An 18,814-nucleotide genomic window follows, 5' to 3' on the forward strand; every position below is an offset into this window, starting at 1 on the left:
CCAACCTTTGGGATTCGTCTCAGAAATGTTTGCACCATTGATTTGACCTACTTGTTCCTCAATTTATGACAGTTTCATTGTACTGATATGACAATATACTGCATGTACCTTAATCGTCTTGTATGAGATGTCCCCCAAAATCAATAGGGATCTTGACCTGACAACAATTATTGAGTGCTGAACAATATGACTGAACGGGAACAACACCTGCATGATGAATTCGTATTTGCCACGTGTTTGGCGAAAGCGCACCCATCACCCTCCCCCGACGATGATGATTTTCTGCAGCTTAACGGCATTCAATATTATGGATCCCCACCATTTGCCGGGGGGCGTCTTCGCTCCCACAAATAACATTATCTTTGTTTCATGGTGCACAGCCCATTAGCGACAAGAAGAAAAGTCAATTAAAGCGCTGATTAAAAATTCCCTCCAGGACGTCGAGGGTGGGCAACATCTTATTTAGTATCTTGGTCTGGCTGAAGGATTTTTTTTTTTTTAATAAATACTGTTTTTCAGAACTTGTGTATTTTGTCTTCTTGCCAACATGTAGAAGCTTAACAAGATGTTTTGTTCATGTGAAATACGTTTTGTACTTTTTCATTATTAACAGTGGTTAACTTCTGTTTACGGGCCGAGTATATGGTAGGCATGTCTATCATGAGTAGACCAACAGAAAAGTCTCAAGAGTCCATGCCAAAAAAAAAAAAAAAAACACAGGAAGTCTGCCATTTTCGTGAGAAGTAGGGATTTTAGCAACATTTTGGCTGCTCTTTTAAAAATTCTCACAAAAATGTTTTTTCAAGACAGTATAACTGAGCTACATGAATTTTAGTCAATATGTACTGTAAATCAGGAATAGACTCACACATTCCCATGTTCTGAAACAAACAAGTGGTCTCCCATTTTGGATTGAAGTGACAAGTTTAGGATAATTTTTGACATTTTCCTGGGTCTTTCAATGAGCCAAGAAAGGACATTGAGATTTTGTCCAATTGCCACCAAATTTAAGCCACGTATAATAGATGGCTGGACGCCTAATTTTGAACATTTCAGTTTTCATCATCACAGTTTGATGACTCATCAATAAAATAATTCTAATAATGTAACTCCACAAGGTCAGAGCTTGATTTGTCCTTTTTCCTGCTTGTAGCTTTGATTACAAAGATACTTAAAATATTAAACAATATAAAAGAAAAAAATTAAACACATTTTTATTTCTTCTTGTAATGCTGTCATTAAGCAAAAAAAAAATAACATAATAATAATAATATTGTACATGCAAACATGACGTTAAGCATTTAGCATGTATCCAAACACAATGATGCAATTCACATTCAAAGTAAGTGATTTCTGAACATCACTTGGCATTGGATTAGCAGCAAAACATGCTTCTGAAAATCATAGGCACCATGAGCAGGACCTTGTTATGATGAATTAAGGATTTAAAAAGGGCTTGGTTTAGCTTGCTTTAGATTAACATGACACTGGCTAACAGCTACCATTGCTCTGTAAAATCACAGAGGTTGTAGTTGTCTGGAATTATGTCGATTGACAATTTAGCTACTGCCAAAAATGTCTCAAGAACCCATCCCGTATGTAAACATTCCCTGAGACCTTTTGGAAAATTCAGCCCCCAAAGCCAGTTTTACTTAGCAAGTTGAAATTTGGAGCATGAGTAGGCCTACAAAAAAAGTTTCAAATACTCGACAGCTGGATGACGCTAAATTGTAAAGATTTTTTAGTTCTCATCATTGTATGTGGGCGCAGCAGAATGGCGTTTGGTGACTCACCAAAAAACACAAAACTCAAATAACTGCCCCTGAAATTATCCAATAATTCAGCCCCACAAAAAAGTCTCAAGGACCCATGCTGTTAAACTAACAGGAGGTCTGCCATTTTAGGGTTGTTTTGGCTATTTCCAGGCATCATAAAAAATTAACTTAACCAAGAGATTTTGTCTGATCGATACCAAAGTGGAAGTACATATACTACACAAATGGATGATGCTAATTTGTGAAGGATTTTAGTTTTAGTTATTGAGTGTGGGTGCAGCAGGGCGATGAAGCTTTGGTGACTTGCCATAAAAACCAAAATTCTAATAACTTTGCAGTCCCTGGTATTATTATATTGAAATGTAATAATTCAGCCCCTGAATCCAGTTACACTTCGCAAGAGGAAATTTGGCAGGGATGCCTATCAAGAGTAGACCCACAAGTCTCAAGGACCCATAATGTAAAACTAACAGGAGGTCTGCCATTTTAGTTTAAAGAGGACATGTCGAGGTCATTTTCGCCATTCTATTAAAAAATATTTTTTTAACTAAGCCCCCAGTTTAGCCACATGAATTTTGGCAGACAAATCTATCATGAGTAGACCCACAAAAAAGTCTCCAAGACCCATGTTGTAAAACAAACACAAGGTCAGTTATTTCAGTTTAAAGAGGCAGTTTTAGGGTCATTTTAGCCATTTCCACGTGTCCTTCAAACTTGTCCTGAAGATTTTGTCCGATTACTCCTACTTGGGAGCAAACTAGATGTGGTGTTTGGAAATATATGTTATTTGAAAATGCAGCTACCATCACAAGCGTCTAGGCATAGCTTAACTTGCGTTACATTAGCACAACACAAGCTAGTTTACCGAACATCTGCTGAAAATGTGCTACGTACCGTGACTTATCTGGCCCATTTTGTTGTTTCGCACTCAGATTAGAAGGAGCTTGAACACGAAATGCCAATCAAAGAGCAATTTCTTTCCAGCTTGTCTTGCTGACCGTCCCAAAACGTTTCTGAGATGGCTGCCGTGTGTTGAGTATAAGGACTAAAAAATGCACTAGCTGCCTGTAATCTAAAGATTCTCAGTCTTCCTTTCTTTTATGCTAAATTAGGCAAGAGAGATAACTAACAAAATGACTTACTGGTCAGTTAGAAGCCCCTACTTTTCAGGTTTCCATCAACCATGTGGTGTATCACCACTATTAAAAACCACCCAGCGATTAGCACGCATGCGAATTAAGCAATGTAACGAGTGAGGTGACAGAAACGGCGTCGGGGCTTCTAGCTAACAGAACACGGCTCATCCTTGCAGGGCTTCACATCCCCTTGCAACAACAGGGTCATAACAGCCTTAGTCAGGTAGCTGGAAGTGCCCCTCCGGCCCACAGGTGGCGTGTTGTAGAAGGCCTGCATGTCATCCTGAAAAGATGTCGAAGAGGAACATTGTGAATTTAAAAGGGGGGGGGGGGAAATAAATAAAAAAATCAAAGCTCATCAAAATTCATACCTGTTTCTCGATGCCTTCCGAGCGACTACGATCCCGTTGGAAGTCGGCAAAGGCTTCCTTCACCAGACTGTCCAGGTCCACTTTGTCGGCAAAGTCCACCTCCGGGTTTCTCTCTAGCACAATGGACACCACCATCAGCAGCTGCTCGCACAGAGGAGAGAGATAATAGAATAAATTGAGAACTGATACTAAAAATGTTTTTTTTTTAAATTTACAGTACAGTATCCATCCATCCATTCTCAACATCGCTAATCCTGTTCAGAGTTGCAGGGTGCTGGAGCCTATCCCAGCTGACTTTGGGCAAAAGGCGAACTATACCCTGAACTGGTCGCCAGTCGGTCGCATGGCACATATAGACACAGACAACCATTTGCACTCACATTCATACCGTCGCTGAGTGGGAACTGAACCCACGCTGCCTACACCAAAGTCAGGCGAATGTACCACTACGACATTAGTGACTTAGATACAGTAGTTTCTATTTAAAAAAAAAAAAAAAAAAAACTAAAAGTGGCCTGAGTATCTTTGAAGTGGAAATTCATATAAAATTGTTCATAAATGTATTTAAATAATATCTATATACAGCTGAAACTAGATGTTGACATACACTATATAAAAAGACCCATACACTTTTTTTCCCTCACTGTCTGACATGAAACCAGGCTAAACTTTTCCTGTTTTAGGTCAGTTAGGATTACCAACATTATTTGCATTTGCTAAATGGCAGAATAATGAGAGGATTTTTTTTTGACAATTTTTCATTACTTTCTTCAAAGTCAGAAGTTGACGTACATTTCATTAGCATTATGGCACCGTTGCCTTTAAACTGTATAACTTGGGTCCAATGTTTTGGATATCCTTCCACAAGCTTGTCATAATACACATACACACATACAACACGCACATACAAACAGACAACCATTCGCACTCACATGCACACCTACGGGCAATTTAGAGTCTCCAATTTATGCATGTTTTTGGGATGTGGGAGGAAACCGGAGTGCCCGGAGAAAACCCACGCAGGCACGGGGAGAACATGCAAACTCCACACAGTCGGGGTCGGGGATTGAACCCGGGTCCTCAGAACTGTGAGGCTGACGCTCTAACCAGTCGGACAGAACTGGTGTAACTGAGTCAAGTTTGTAGGCCGCCCTGTTTGCACATGCGTTTTCAGGTCTGCCCATAAATTTTCAATAGGACTGAGATCAAGGATATGTGTTAGCCACTCGAAGACATTGGCATCCTTAAGCCACTTTGTAACCAATTTGGAAGACCCATTTGCACCCAGGTTTTAACTTCCTGGCTGATGTCTTGAGATGTTGCTTCAGTATTTCCCAATAATATTATTTCCTTTCTATTTAGTGAAGTCCATCAGTCCCTCAAAAGAACATAATGCTGCCAACGCCATATTTCACCGTTGGGATGATGTTCTCAGGAATTGCAAGGTTCCCCCTTTTTTCACTGCTGTTTCGCTGTTTCACTGCGTTTGTGTTATTCACCTAACCACTACACATCACTACTGATGACGTAGATACGTCCTAGTTTTATCCTCAATAAGTACACGTTACAAATCTTGGACATTTAAATTTGACAAACACCCTTCAAAAATGTAAGGTAATTTTTCAAATCCATACAATAATCTGTATTATATTTTTTTCCTATGCATCTGCCTAATGTGATTTAATTGGTCGATTCGCACACACATTTTCTGGACCTGCCGCTGGCGTGGTCTTCTTGAACCCAAATTTACCACAATTTTGTTCAAACCATCATGTCATCAACCCGTAGTGATGGTACTTACCGCAACTTACACGAGGAGTCAGCTACCTGTTTTTCGTGTTTGGTCATGTGACGTGCACAACGCAAGCGCGAGAGCAGTTGTGACGTTAATTTCGGTTGACAGCAGAGGGTGATATTGCCCAATGTGGCAGAAAATTGATGAACCAATCTGTTTAATTCTTATTCCACAAACGCGATTAACCAGAATCAGACTAGTGGGGCACATATAAAGTATTTTTGCAAACAACATTTTGAGTTTAGTTCCACTTTAAGATAATGTGATTAAATGTATAAATCTGAATTCATCTAATATTCGTTATTAAATAATTGAAATAGTATGATAAAATCTGAATTATAATTATTTTTGTAGGTTTTTCTTATGTATTTTTTCATTTTCCATTAACAGCTGCAAATATTAGCAATTTTTTAAACAACATTAAATACAATAAACTCACGTCAACAAAAATATAATATAACATTGTCCAAAAATCAATTTAAATATATATCTGACAGTGTTTTTAATCTTTTATGTATGAACATATTTTTCATTTTTGTCAAAGTCACAGAAAGAAATAGTAAATGGGAATACATATAAACATCCATCCATCCATCCATCCATTTTCTGAGCCGCTTCTCCTCACTGGGGTCGCGGGCGTGTTGGAGCCTATCCCAGCTATCATCGGGCAGGAGGCGGGGTACACCCTGAACTGGTTGCCAGCCAATCGCAGGGCACATACAAACAAACAACATTCGCACTCACATTCACACTTATGGGCAATTTAGAGTCTCCAATTAATGCATGTTTTTTTTGGGATGTGGGAGGAAACCGGAGTGCACGGAGAAAACCCACGCAGGCACGGGGAGAACATGCAAACTCCACACAGGCAGGGCCGGGGATTGAACCCCGCTCCTCAGAACTGTGAGGCTGACGCTCTAACCAGTCGGCCACCGTGCCACCTACATATAAACATTTCCATTAATTAATTTAAATATGTATAATCAGTGATACAGTGATTTAATCTTTTTAAAAATGTATTAAGCTCGTTTATTTGACTTCTAAAATTAAATATTAAGCCACCTAAATAAAGAGGGAATTCATATATACAATTCCATTAGGTAATTTTTATTAATATAATCTGTAATACAGTGTATAATCTGTAATAATTAATATAATCTGTAATACAGTGATTTTATTGATGCATTTATGTATTGAAATAATTATGATTTACCTCACAACTGCAAATATTTGTGATTAAAAAATGAATATAAAATCTAAATAAAAAAGAAATATAAAAACATGAATTTAAACAATATATAATCTGACTGATCTTTTTTTAAATTTAGTAATGCATATGAACTATTAATTTCAGTCTTTCTTTCTTTATTTGTCTATTTATTTTTTTACCGCTGCATCATGTGGATGTTTTCTTTGGTCTTAAATTAAAAACTCACTCACTTTAGCATCCATTTTAGTTACTTACCTCCACGATGGTTTGTCTGTACTCCGGCAGGACGATGCTCTTTAGTGTGTCCTCCACCAGCAGGGAGAAGTTCATCTCGTACATGGTCATGTCAGACAGCGTAGGTTGCTACAAAAATGCATGAAATTATAAGAAATAATCAATCATTGGTCTAAGTGCTCCACCAAGGAGACACCTTACAACCACCGAGTCCCTGGAGGAGGTACCTGCGGTAGGTGTGTACCGCTGACCAGAATCCCATTAGGGGTCCTCTCCAGGATCTGCCAGACCCGGTCGTAAAAGCCCAAAGGCGTTCTGTTAAGTGAGCCGTCGATTTGGCGGCGGTGTAGCCATGACCTGCGGGAAGTGAAACCAGGGCGAGCTGAGGAAATTGTCTTCATGAGTTGACACGCATTTGATTAGGGAAGATAAAAAGAAAAAAAAAGTTCACTGAAATCCCCAGAAGGGCTGCGGTAGATAGCAGAAGTTGGATGTGGACAAGTTGAAAATAATTAAAAGTGGAGAGGATTACACAGTAAGGCTTGAGATAAGGAACACAGCATGGATAATGTCCACATATGTGTACCTGCCCGTGTGCTGAGGCTGCAGCACATCCAGTAAGAGCTGTTTGATGTCGCTGGGGGACAGCTGGTAGATGTCCTGGCAGGGCATGTCTCCCGCCCGGATTCTCAGCTCCTGTTTCATGGCCTGGACAATCCACCTGTGGACCCACACATGAGGAAGAACACTAAGGAGAGTCACATTGACATCAGAATCAAGCTAATCACGACAAACATTACATATTTTACTTAGACCCAGGTGTCGAAAATGCTGCTGCTTAAGTACAGCGAGAAGAGATCATAGTTCTCTGTTACTAGTTTCAGTCTATTAACAGCATGTCTCTAAAGACTTCCTAGCTGGTCAAAAATTCTGCTGTTTGAGCACTGACAAGTAGGAGAAAAGATACGAGTTCTTCAGTACTAACTTTACTGGACAGCAGTTGCTCCTCAATGTTCTCTATTAACACATGTTTTGAGACACTCTCTAACTGGTCAAATATGTCACGGCCCAAGTACTGACTAGAATTAGGAGAAGAGATCATAGTTTCCTCATACTAGGTTCGCTGCACTGCATTTGCAATGACTAAAGACTCTGAAGCTGGTCCAAAATGATGCTGCCAGAGTACTGAAAGAGCTAAATCAGAGAAGATAGTCTTCAGTACTAGCTTTGCTACAATGCATTTGCTCTTCAATATTCTTAATTTACAGCACATCTTGAAAGACAAATTGGTGAAAAATGCTGCTAAAACAAGAAGAGTACTGACAAGTAAAGATCCTAATTCTCCTGTACGGGCTTGTTCATTAGCAGCACGTCTTGAAATACTCTTTGGTTGGTCAAAATGCTGCCGCCTGAGTCCTGACTAGAACCCGGAGAAGAAATTAAAATTAGCCATTACAAGCTTTACTGCACTGCATTTTCTCTTCTCTGTTCTCCATTAACAGGACATCTCGAACTAATCTGTAGCTGGTTCAGATTGGTGCTACTTGAGTAATGACTCGAACTGGTAGATGAGATCATAGAACCAACCCAACTCGGATCTTGAGCATGCCACTGAACAGCTCTGGGCTGTTGGAGATGATCCACCCGATGTGGATGACCAGCTCCTGCTGCAGGACGGCCTCACGCTCGCCCCCTATTGGGCAGCACTTGCTGTAAATGATGCCTTGGATCACGCTGGGAGACAGCGGGTTGGAAATCACCTCCTCTTCGTGGCCAAACACACCCAGCGTCACCTGGGAAAAGACCCGCCTAGAATTAGAAAGTTCTCCGAATATCCTGGGAGGGGGGCTGGTTCATGCCACGTGCACCCAGCCATCTCCATGCATTGTGCATGTGTTGTGAGCCAAATCCACCTCAGAACTGTTCCTATGTTTAGAGCGATCATGATTTGTCCTGATGAAATTCATTAATACAGAAATAAATGAGTTTGCAAAAGAGCTACATTGCACTGCATCTGCATTTGCTTTTCAGTGTTCTCATGCCAACAAGCCACAAAACACTCTCCAGCTGATCCAAAATGCCCCTGACCATATTCAGACAAGCAATTATAGTCATGCAGTCAGGAGCGCAGATGGGATTTCTTAACTGGGGGCCCAAGCTGTCAGCAAATTATTTAAACTCAACGTGGTATTTTCGTGTAATCTGGGATTTAACTAGCATTCAAGTACTTTCGCAATAGCCTAAGGGCCAATGATTTGCCTTAAAAATTAATTGCAGAATTTTCATTTGAGATACTGGAGCAGTTGTTTTTGCAAAACTTTAGGGTCAGGTTGATTTGGCTTTGTTTATTACATTATCATGTCAACTTCCTCTCCCTCCGCATCGCCCCCTGTGTCTTTTTGTCCTGTCCCTGCTTCTTACAGTATCTCTGGATTCCTTCTGCCTCTCATTCCTCATGCGTTCTTTCTCTATTGGGGCTGATCCTTGGCAATCTTTCATGACTGACTAAGGCCTTTCTCACTGTCATAAGGAAACACCTGCAGTCCAGGAGGATAATGTTAATGTTCCAACGTTCGTGTACAACTTGAACGCACCATTAGTCGTAGCACACAAACGTCATGCTTAAAACGCACTCCAATGTAAATTTGTCTAAAAAAACAGAACATTATTCTTCTGTTTTACTGGAGATGTTCGTTTCCTGCTGCAAGGACAGTGGAGGTCATGGATCGGGGTCACTATGAATCTAAAGGGCCTCATAACCCATCTGTCATCTGCAGTACTACTTTCACTGCATTTCTATTCAGTAGAATAGTAGGTCCAGTAGTCCAGTAGTCTATTTAAATCCATTTCCAATGATTCCATTTGATGGCCCAAAAATGCTGCTGCATTTGGCAGTACTGACTAGGACTAGGAGAAGAGTTTCCCAGTACTAGCTGTGCAGAACTGCATTTTGCCTTCGCTGTCTCTAATATCAGCAAGTGTCTAAAGAATATGTAGCTGGTCCAAAATGCTGCTGACTGAGTACTTAAAAGAGAAGATCAGTCTCCAGAGCTAGCGTCTCTTCAATGCATTTGCTCTTCAATGTTCTACAGTATGTTAATAGCGCGCATTTTGACAGACTTTATTTAGTGAAAAAAAGTCGCCGCCTGATTTCTGACTAGAAGTAGGAGAATAGATCATAGTTCTTAAGCACTGGCTTCACTACAAATGCATTTGTTGAGAGAACCTTTTGAGACATCAATAGAGAACACTGAATAGCAAATGCAGTGCAGCAAAGCTAACACAGGAGAACAATAATCTGTTCTAGTCAGTTCTGAGGCAGCAGAATTTTAGCCCAGCTGAAGACTTGTTGACAAAAGAGAACACTGAATAGCAAATGTGGTCAAACCCAGGTTGAACTCCATGTACATTGGTATCGAAGGACAAAATCTACTGCTGCCTTCTATTTGTTTGTTTTGAGTTCATCTTGTTTTGTGATTTTCTCTTTTGTCTTTTTTAGCAACCAGTCTTGTGTCTAATTGTTTGTATATGTTCAATAAAGTTCTTTAAAAATATAATATTTTCTCCTGGTTGGAAGCTGGTACTCAGGCAGCAGCATTATGGACACCAGCGTCATAAAACTAACATTTTTAGCTGGCAGGAGAGTCTTTCTGTTGAGAGAGAATATTCAAATGCTGCTGCTGGAGTACCGGATTAGAACTAAAACAAGAGATCTCCAAATTTGCAAGAAGCTTGTGTTGAGGCAATCTATATGCAGATGCACACCTTGAGCCACTTGAGCATGATGAAAGGCTAAAAGTGCTCACACGGGTATATATAAAAAAAGAAAAAAGAAAAATAAGGTGAGATAAGCGAGGCTCTCGAAAAGAGGCGGCTAATCTCCAAGAAACACTTGAAATGCCAGACGATGGCAACAGTGGAAGCGCTCTCTCTGTGGTCGTGGGAGGATCGGCGGGAACATGCACGGCGAGTAGACGTGATGAATACCAAGCGCACATGCGGTGGCCAGTCGTTCCTGCAGGAGGAAGTGGCACGAGGAGCTCCAACATGATTTGATCCTTTTTCTTTTCTTAGTGAACATTAAAATTAATAATAGGATAATCATCGAGCCAATCAGTCATCTTTGTTGTATTAGGGCCTCACAGGGGGGGGGACGCATTTTGAGAATAAAGTCATTTCATTTTTGAAAACTAAATAAAAACAATAAAATATATATTTTTAAAAAGTAACAAAAGAACTGTAGCAACTGTTGCTAAGATAAAAAATAAATACGAAACAAGCTTTTTTTCCCGGCTTGTCCAATGAGGGTTCGTCACAGTGCCTCAACCTTTTCCCATGTATGCCCATCCTACTCTACAACACAAACTGCTTCCTGTCTTCCCTTACTACACACCATCAACAACAAAATTTAATTAAATAAATTTAAGCAACCTATCAGACGAAAAACAACAAGTGAATGAATAAAATAAAAATACAACAAAAAAGTAGAATAAAATCGAAAAAATGAAGTACAAATGTAAGACAAATTTAAATATATAAAAACCAAAATTAAAATGAACGATTAAATCCAACAAAATAATAACATTTAAAAATGCAGTGTAAATAAAAACAATAACAATGATAAAAATTTCAAATGCAAAACTGCCAAAATAAATAAAATATAACAATCTAACTTGTGTATCTACTATACACAAGTTTGTCAGTGCTATGAGCAGATATACGCACACGGACAGCACAGCAATCATCTCTTCTGACGCTTCATCAACCGAAAACATATTTAAGAACTATCTGACGATATTGCTGACATGCCATATTCTCCCTTGTGTGTAAAAGGGAAAAGGCACACAACTGTGCGCTTGTCTGACTGTGCGGATTCTACCTTTCACTTCAGTCTTTACACGTCTTCCAGTCGACTTAAGCCCTATCCTTCTGACACACTCCCAGAGGCTGTAGTAAGTGCCCAGCGGCAAGGGTAGGTGAAACATCAGATTGCACTTTCAGTGCATTCAGTTACCATTTACAGAAAGCTATTAAATGAATGTGGAGAGACTGAACAAAATATATCTTATTGAGCTGATCAAAGAGGCGTTATGAGTCGGCCATCACAGCGTTTTAGTTGGGATATTTATTGGAGAAGAATATCGGCGCCAACACTTTTTTCCCCCTCCAATACTGACGAGCGGGTCCGCTTCAAACATGGTATCAGCTGCTGACATTAAAAGACAAGCCTTTGGAGTTTTGTGAAAGTGCAGGGCTCCCACTATTAAAACACCTACAGTCATTGTGATGCTGCAATGGTAAGTTAGATATTTAATCATTTATTTTTATTTGCTTCTATGTCAGTCATCAAAATATGTCGGTCATAAAGTGACTCGGCCGGTCCATAGCGCAAGAAAGGTTGGGGACGGCTGATCTATGTAACGGCCGGCACACCCCCTTTGTTTTACTTATAGATCTCTAAAGATGCATTCAGTCATAAAGTTATGTGATTCAATTACTTTTATTTGATTTATTTACTACAGAATATTTTTTTTAAAAAAACATGCTCACCTTCAAAGTGTTTGTGTTTTAGCTGAGTGGCCGGCAACACATACGCTACATAAGGTGTTTTCATACTGAAAGTGTGTTAATTATTTCTCTTGGATTTCAATGACATTCTCAAGTTTCAGGAAAACTCCATACATGTTTTTCCAGCCTCAGAATTCAATGAGTCACGCCTCTTTGGTGTTTGTGCACTCATTCTCAGTTTACATGTGGTGGGGTGAGTAAGTCTGGACGGGGGAATACGCCGAGATGAAAAGTGCGCAAGCCCAGGTGCGGAAAAAAAAGACTTATAGTATGTGCAAATGGGAGAATATATGTAAGGCATGTCTCAAGACAAACATTTTTTGTTTACATTTTTAAAAATGCAGTCATGAAATCCTACTTTATTCTTATAACATAACCACTTCATTCTCGTGATTGAACATATATATTTTTTTCTCCAGTGTGACCCTCGTGCCTGTGTGTCAACTTACCTGCTTGCCATGCACTAAAACACTAGTAATACTGGGGGCAAGGCTGTCCACCAGCTTAGTTAACAGACTGGCGGCATGACGGACAACGGACCTAGTGGGCGAAAAGAAATCGGGTGTCAGACAAACAACCCAGCTCCTGCTGTTGCATCAGAGGAGCTTACAAGTGAGGTGCGAACAGTTTGTCATGTTTATGGCCACACGTGGATGTCAGGAAAAAAAGTATCTTATAATTAGCTACGTGTATGTTTATTAACCAATGAGCGTCACACTCCAAACCAACAGGCGGCAGCGTATTCACCAACCCCTGCACTAAAAAGAACCAAAACTGAACAGATGCCTTATTTTTCCTGGGCAATTTTGGTTGTATGACTGGGATTTATGAACCTGAGTCTCCATATATTCTTCGGCCACTTGAGTTTCTGTTGGTGCTCTGGTCTATTACCACGGCATAACTGTAACGTCATTGTCCAGCGTTTTGGTAACTGTTCATCCAGTTATTGGGCGGTCTACATGTCTACCAATAGAGGGAAAATCACAGATGCGCCACAGTATTTTAGTAAACTAAAATAAAATTGAATACACTATAAAACCATTTACTAAAATAAAACAAAACTAATAAGAAATGCTGCGATTGGCTGGTGACCAGTTCAGGGTGTACCCCGCCTCTCGCCGGTAGATTGCTGGGATAGGCTCCAGCACGCCCGCGACCCTAGTGGCGATAAGCGGAACGGAAGATGAATGAATGAATGAATAACAAGAAATGATCATTTAAAAATAAAAAATTAAATGTCATAAAATAAAAAGTAAATGTTTTAATAGAATACAACTCAATATAATACAATTTCATGAATTAAAATGTCATTTAATATAATAACATAAAATTTAATAATAAACTGAATTTAATTAAAATAATTATGTGAGTAAAGCACAATGGAAAAACTGATTGTGAAATTATTTTAGCTAATTCTATTTAGTTGTATTCATTAAAAAGTTTTATTTTTTTAAAAGCAGGAATAAAAATGTGTTTGATTTCGTGAAAAAGAACAAAAGTTAAAAGGGAAGTCAGCTATTGAGATGATTATCATTTTTAATTATTAATCCGCGCTATACGTGGAACATCGCATGACCAGACCCGGAAAAGAGAACAGCTGACTTCCTGTGTATGCTCCGCTAAAGAGCATGACTACGGTTTGATTGCATGATTGTTTGAATCCAAACATGCAAAATTTGTTGTCTTTATGGCTGGGGTCTTCAGACAAAAGTGAAATACCTGTATATCATGTATCTTTACAAATATGATATGGTATACTATATGTAAACAGCCTAAACATCAAATATTGTAATCTTTGGTGGCTCGGTGATGACACTTTGTGTTAAAAAAAAGACATTTTGACATTTAAAGGACCTACGGTCGCTTTTTGCTTTGTCCCCCTTCGCTAATCACCCGAACCGGGAGGAAGTGCTTAGACCCGTATGGCCGAATGTGGAAGTAGGTTACGCATACACCGGATTATCATTGTAATCGGTTTTGTGTATACCCCTAATGTAGCGTTCATAACAGATGCAAAGTGAACTTTCACCTCGCCTCTTTCACAAGTTCTACCATGGGAGTTATTTATGAGCATTGAATGTGTATTCGGCGGCCGTCTGGTTAGAGCACCTGCCTCACAGTTCTGAGGACCGGGGTTCAATCCCCGGCCCCGCCTGTGTGGCGTTTGCATGTTCTCCCCGTGCCTGCATGGGTTTTCTCCGGGCACTCCAGTTTCCTCCCACATCCCAAAAACATACATGGTAGGTTAATTGAAGACTCTAAATTGCCTTTAGGTGTGAATGTGCGTGCGAATGGTTGTTTGTTTATATGTGCCCTGCGATTGGCTGGCAATCAGTTCAGGGTGTACCTCGTCTCCTCCCCGATGATAGCTGGGATAGGCTCCAGCGCTCCCGCGACCCTTGTGAAGACAAATGGCTCAGATAATGGATGGATGGATGAATGCGCAGTCGCTTCATTTAAACCACATTGATAAGCTCCTTCCATATTGGAGGAGGTGAAGAGGCCCTTCAGCTGACCTTTTTTATTTTCTTTCATTCCTTCTCTGCTTCCAGGACCAGCACCCTGCAACTCTTTTGGACGGTAACGCTGCGCTGTGAGCGGCCACACCGGTCAACGTGATGCCACATTCCCCCCAGCCGGCCCTTTGCTCACAATTCTCCAAGACGATTGGCTGTTACGATACGATTTGTGGCTTGAAGTTCAAATTTCCCAACCAAGTGAATAGACGAAGCGAATTTTTGCATGCTTGCCCCACTCGCGGTGCGTCATACAAGTCATCCGCTTTGCTTAGCAGGGATTCGCGCCTGTTCAAGTCAACTGCATTGACTTGATATGTAATCACGTCGCGTAAATGGTACAACTTGCATCCCGTGTGAACACAGCTAATGATTATGTCGAGCTCAGACTAGACGAATGTAGTTGGATTTGGACCCGACAGACACGTCACAGACAAACGTTCAATGTCCATCCATCCATTTTCTATCGCTTATCTGGCGGGGGCAGTAGCTTTAGCAGGGACGCCCAGACTTTCCTCTCCCCAGAGCCACTTAATCCATCTCTTCCGGGGGGGATCCCGAGGCGTTCTCAGGCCAGCCGAAGGATGTAGTCTCTCCAGCGTGTCCTGGGTCGCCCCTGGGTCTCCTCCAGGTGGGACGTGCCCGGAACACCTCACCAAGGAGGCGTCCGGGAGGCATCCAAATCAGATGCCCCAGCCACCTCATCTGGCTCCTCTCAATGTGAAGGAGCAGCGGCTCTACTCTGAGATCCTCCCGGATGACCGAGCTTCTCACCCTATCTCGAAGGGAGAGCCCGGACACCCTGCGGAGGAAACTCATTTCGGCCGCTTGTATCCGGGATCTCGTTCTTTCGGTCATGACCCACAGCTCTTGACCATAGGTGAGGGTAGGAATGTAGATCGACCGGTAAACGAGAGCTTCGCCTTTCGGCTTAGCTCCTTCTTTACCACAACGGATCGATACAAAGTCCGCATCACTGCAGAAGCTGCACCGATCCGCCTGTCGATCTCCTGTTCCATTCTTCCCTCACTCGTGAACAAGACCCCAAGATACTTGAACTTCTCCACTTGGGGCAGGATCTCATCCCCGACCCAGAGAGGGCACGCCACCCTTTTCCGACTGAGGACCATGGTCTCAGATTTGGAGGTGCTGATTCTCATCTCAGCCGCTTCACAATCGGCACGTTCAATGTCGTGGCCAATCATTTGAGTTATGATTCCCTGATCCAGCGTCGTTGACTCGTGTCGTGTGACATAATCATTGATTGACGATCTCGCGCTTAGGACGCCTCATGACCATGACACAGGAAGTCTGGCGTGTCAGAATTGTTTTTGTTTTTCTGCATAGTGTGGCCTACGATTGCTCCTCGACATTGACCAATAGTATGACAGAGCGCCTGAATACCAGTGAGTCCCTGCTCTCTCCCTCTCTCTCTCTTTTCTCCCAGAAGCGCAGAAGTCGGGAGTGCGTGCCATTCACTAGTTCCTGCGGAGCCAAGCTCCAGTTAACCCCGTGGTTCACACACTTCCGTCCCGTGGTCCTGCATGCTCACAAACTGTTTCCCTGCTGTCTGGGCTCTTTCTTCTTGTCTCGCCTCCCCGAAGACTTGTGCCATCATAACGTGCTCTTGGCGACACAACACGATGATCGGGCAGGGTCTGGTCGGTGTCATACTTGCACTGTAGCCACTCATCCAGTCCAGGACAGAACAAATTTATGACATCATGTCTTGTAATCTGACATAGTGACCATCGCGAACGAGAAGAAAAGTCATGGAGTATGAGCTTGCCATTATGCTACGTTCAGACCGGACACGAAGCGAAAGTCTCTCACACGAGGTTGATCGCAGGAGTTAATTACACACATTGAACGTGTATGCGCTTCATTTAATATGCTCCTCCCACTTCGGTCCTCTTCAGCAGGTAGTCAGAGAGCTCGTGTCCGACGACGGTGTGCTTTGCGCGGCCATGGCAAGCATGACGTGTCCCCCAGCTGGTCTCTTTATTTTTCCTTCCCAGGTCTGCTCCCCATTCTAGCCCCATCATCCTGCGACTCTCACGAAGGACGATGGTGCGCTATGAGTGACTACGGCGGCCTGTGGGATGCTCCGTCCCCTTGGCTGGCCCTTTCTTCACCATTCTCCAAGCGGACTGGCTGTCGCGACACAATTTGCGGCTTGAAGTTAAAATTTTCCAACCTGAGCGAATGGGCAAAAAAGCAAATTTTTTTGCGTGCTTGCACTACTCGCATTGCATCAAAGTGTTGCCCGGCACGGATTCGTGCCTATTCACATGAATTACATTCACTTAATATGTAATCACGTTGCGTGAATGGTTAAATTTGCATCAGGTGTGAATGCAGCATTATAGGACAATGTGGAGGGGTGCTCATTGGTTAGCAAACATGCTGTAGGACCTTTTTAAAATTTACAAGTGTAGCAAAAAATTCTCAAAATTCTGTCCCATTTCCTTATTTACTCCCTGAAAATGGAAAATCAACTAAGAGAAATGGTAAAAATAATGTTTCACCCTCGCTGAAAACATGAATAACACAGTCAACCAGCCTTCTCAACTTATTCATGGAATGCAGATCACTTTTTATACTTCATATTTTAATGTTCACTTATTGTTCATGTTAAATTGGTCTTCGGAGTGCTTCCTCTTGCTTGCCTCTGAGGGTGAAAAGCAGCACACGTTGCCACTGGCAACGGTGGAGCCAAAGCCATCCTCACAGAAGAAATTAAATCATTTCAATAATAAGCCAGGCTAAGTGATGAATGTGTGTGTTTGTGTGCAGGTATTCAGCACGGGAACACAAAAAAGTGCACGGATGAATGAAGAGCAACAGAGCCTCGGCGTTTATGAGGCATGATGTGGTGTCAGTCCACCGACGCTTTGTTGGCCAACCTATTTCAAGCTTCACTTGCTGGCCAATGTTAGGGAAATGAGAAAGTAAATTGAACCCGAAGCGCTGATACCATTTCCAAGCAGGGCGCGGAAAAAAAAAAAAAAAACACAGCCCGGGGGCTTTCTCCTGCCCTTCTCTCTTTGGCATAATCACATCTCGCTGCTGTGTGTGCAAATACGCCTTCAGCCAATTAATACAAACAGCATACAGGGAAAAGTTGTCGCTGTCAGTCAGACTACAACACACACACACACACACACACACACACATATTAATACACGAGTCTACTGGATTTGGTCTAAAGTGAGTCAGGTCAGTAAGATTTAGAATTAATTGAATTTGCTGTACAGTAGAACCTCTAAGGAAGAATGCTGGTCGGCCTCACATTTAGCAGGACTTGGACATTTGGAGCACAGGGAATAATGAGAAATTAAATGAATGCATGTATTAAGACAATAAAATAGAAATGGTTAAAATAAATATAATAAAACTAAAATATTTAGAACTAAAGTCTAATACGTATGCATAAAATATTGATTTAAAAAAACTATTAATAGAATGAGATCTTAAGACTAAGATATGAAACATTTATGATTAAAATGTTTTTATTTCTATGAATAAATTAAATAATTTGACATACTGTATGGATAAAATATAACTCATAAATAAAAAATATATATAACTAAAATAAAATATGTACAATCAAATAAAATAATGAACAAAATGTAAAAACAAATATTTTGGACTAAGACAAAATATGTATCAAGAAATACATCCATCCATTTTCTACAGCGCTTATCCTCAGTAGGGTTGCGGGCGTGCTGGAGCCTATCCCAGCTATCTTCAGGCGAGAGGTGGGGTACAACCTGAACTGGTCGGCAGCAAATCGCAGGGCACATATAAACGGACAACCATTCGCACTCACATTCACACCTACGGTCAATTTAGAGTCTTCAATCAACCGACCACACGTTTTTGGGATGTGGGAGGAAACCGGATTACCCGGAGAAAAACCCACAAGGGCACGGGGACAACATACAAGCTCCACACAGGTGAGGCCGGATTTGAACCCGGATCCTCAGAACTCGGCTAACCAGTCGCCCACCGTGCCGGCAAATGTAACATTGTAAAGTAAAATACAATCAACTTCATGAATAAAATAAAATCACTACATCGAATAAAACGTTTGTTTATAAAATTAAACATATGTAAATAGAATTATATGTATTCCTCAATAAAAATGACATCAAATATTATAAATAAAAAATAACACATTTGTTAATACTATAAAAAATGCAAATA

General features: G+C 41.1%; 1 protein-coding gene across 4 annotated transcripts in view; it reads right to left on the bottom strand.

Annotated features, from left to right (window-relative positions):
- Positions 1-1,238: 1,238 nt before the first annotated feature.
- Positions 1,239-18,814, bottom strand: part of phkb (phosphorylase kinase, beta) — a 113,727-nt gene continuing 96,151 nt past the window's right edge. For 2 of the 4 annotated variants that reach the window (XM_061669999.1, XM_061670000.1), the window contains 7 exons: positions 12,539-12,629; positions 8,109-8,314; positions 7,108-7,242; positions 6,749-6,878; positions 6,543-6,650; positions 3,283-3,423; positions 1,239-3,194 (listed from right to left, as the gene is read on the bottom strand). In XM_061669999.1, the coding sequence (XP_061525983.1) occupies positions 3,057-3,194; positions 3,283-3,423; positions 6,543-6,650; positions 6,749-6,878; positions 7,108-7,242; positions 8,109-8,314; positions 12,539-12,629 (949 nt within the window). In that variant the 3' untranslated portion in view covers positions 1,239-3,056. Of the gene's footprint in view, positions 3,195-3,282; positions 3,424-6,542; positions 6,651-6,748; positions 6,879-7,107; positions 7,243-8,108; positions 8,315-12,538; positions 12,630-18,814 lie in introns of those variants that run through there. The other 2 variants (XM_061670002.1, XM_061670001.1) reach the window with 2 other exon arrangements.

The sequence above is a fragment of the Phycodurus eques genome, chromosome 2, assembly GCF_024500275.1.
Source record: "Phycodurus eques isolate BA_2022a chromosome 2, UOR_Pequ_1.1, whole genome shotgun sequence".
In the NCBI taxonomy this organism is placed as follows: domain Eukaryota; kingdom Metazoa; phylum Chordata; class Actinopteri; order Syngnathiformes; family Syngnathidae; genus Phycodurus; species Phycodurus eques.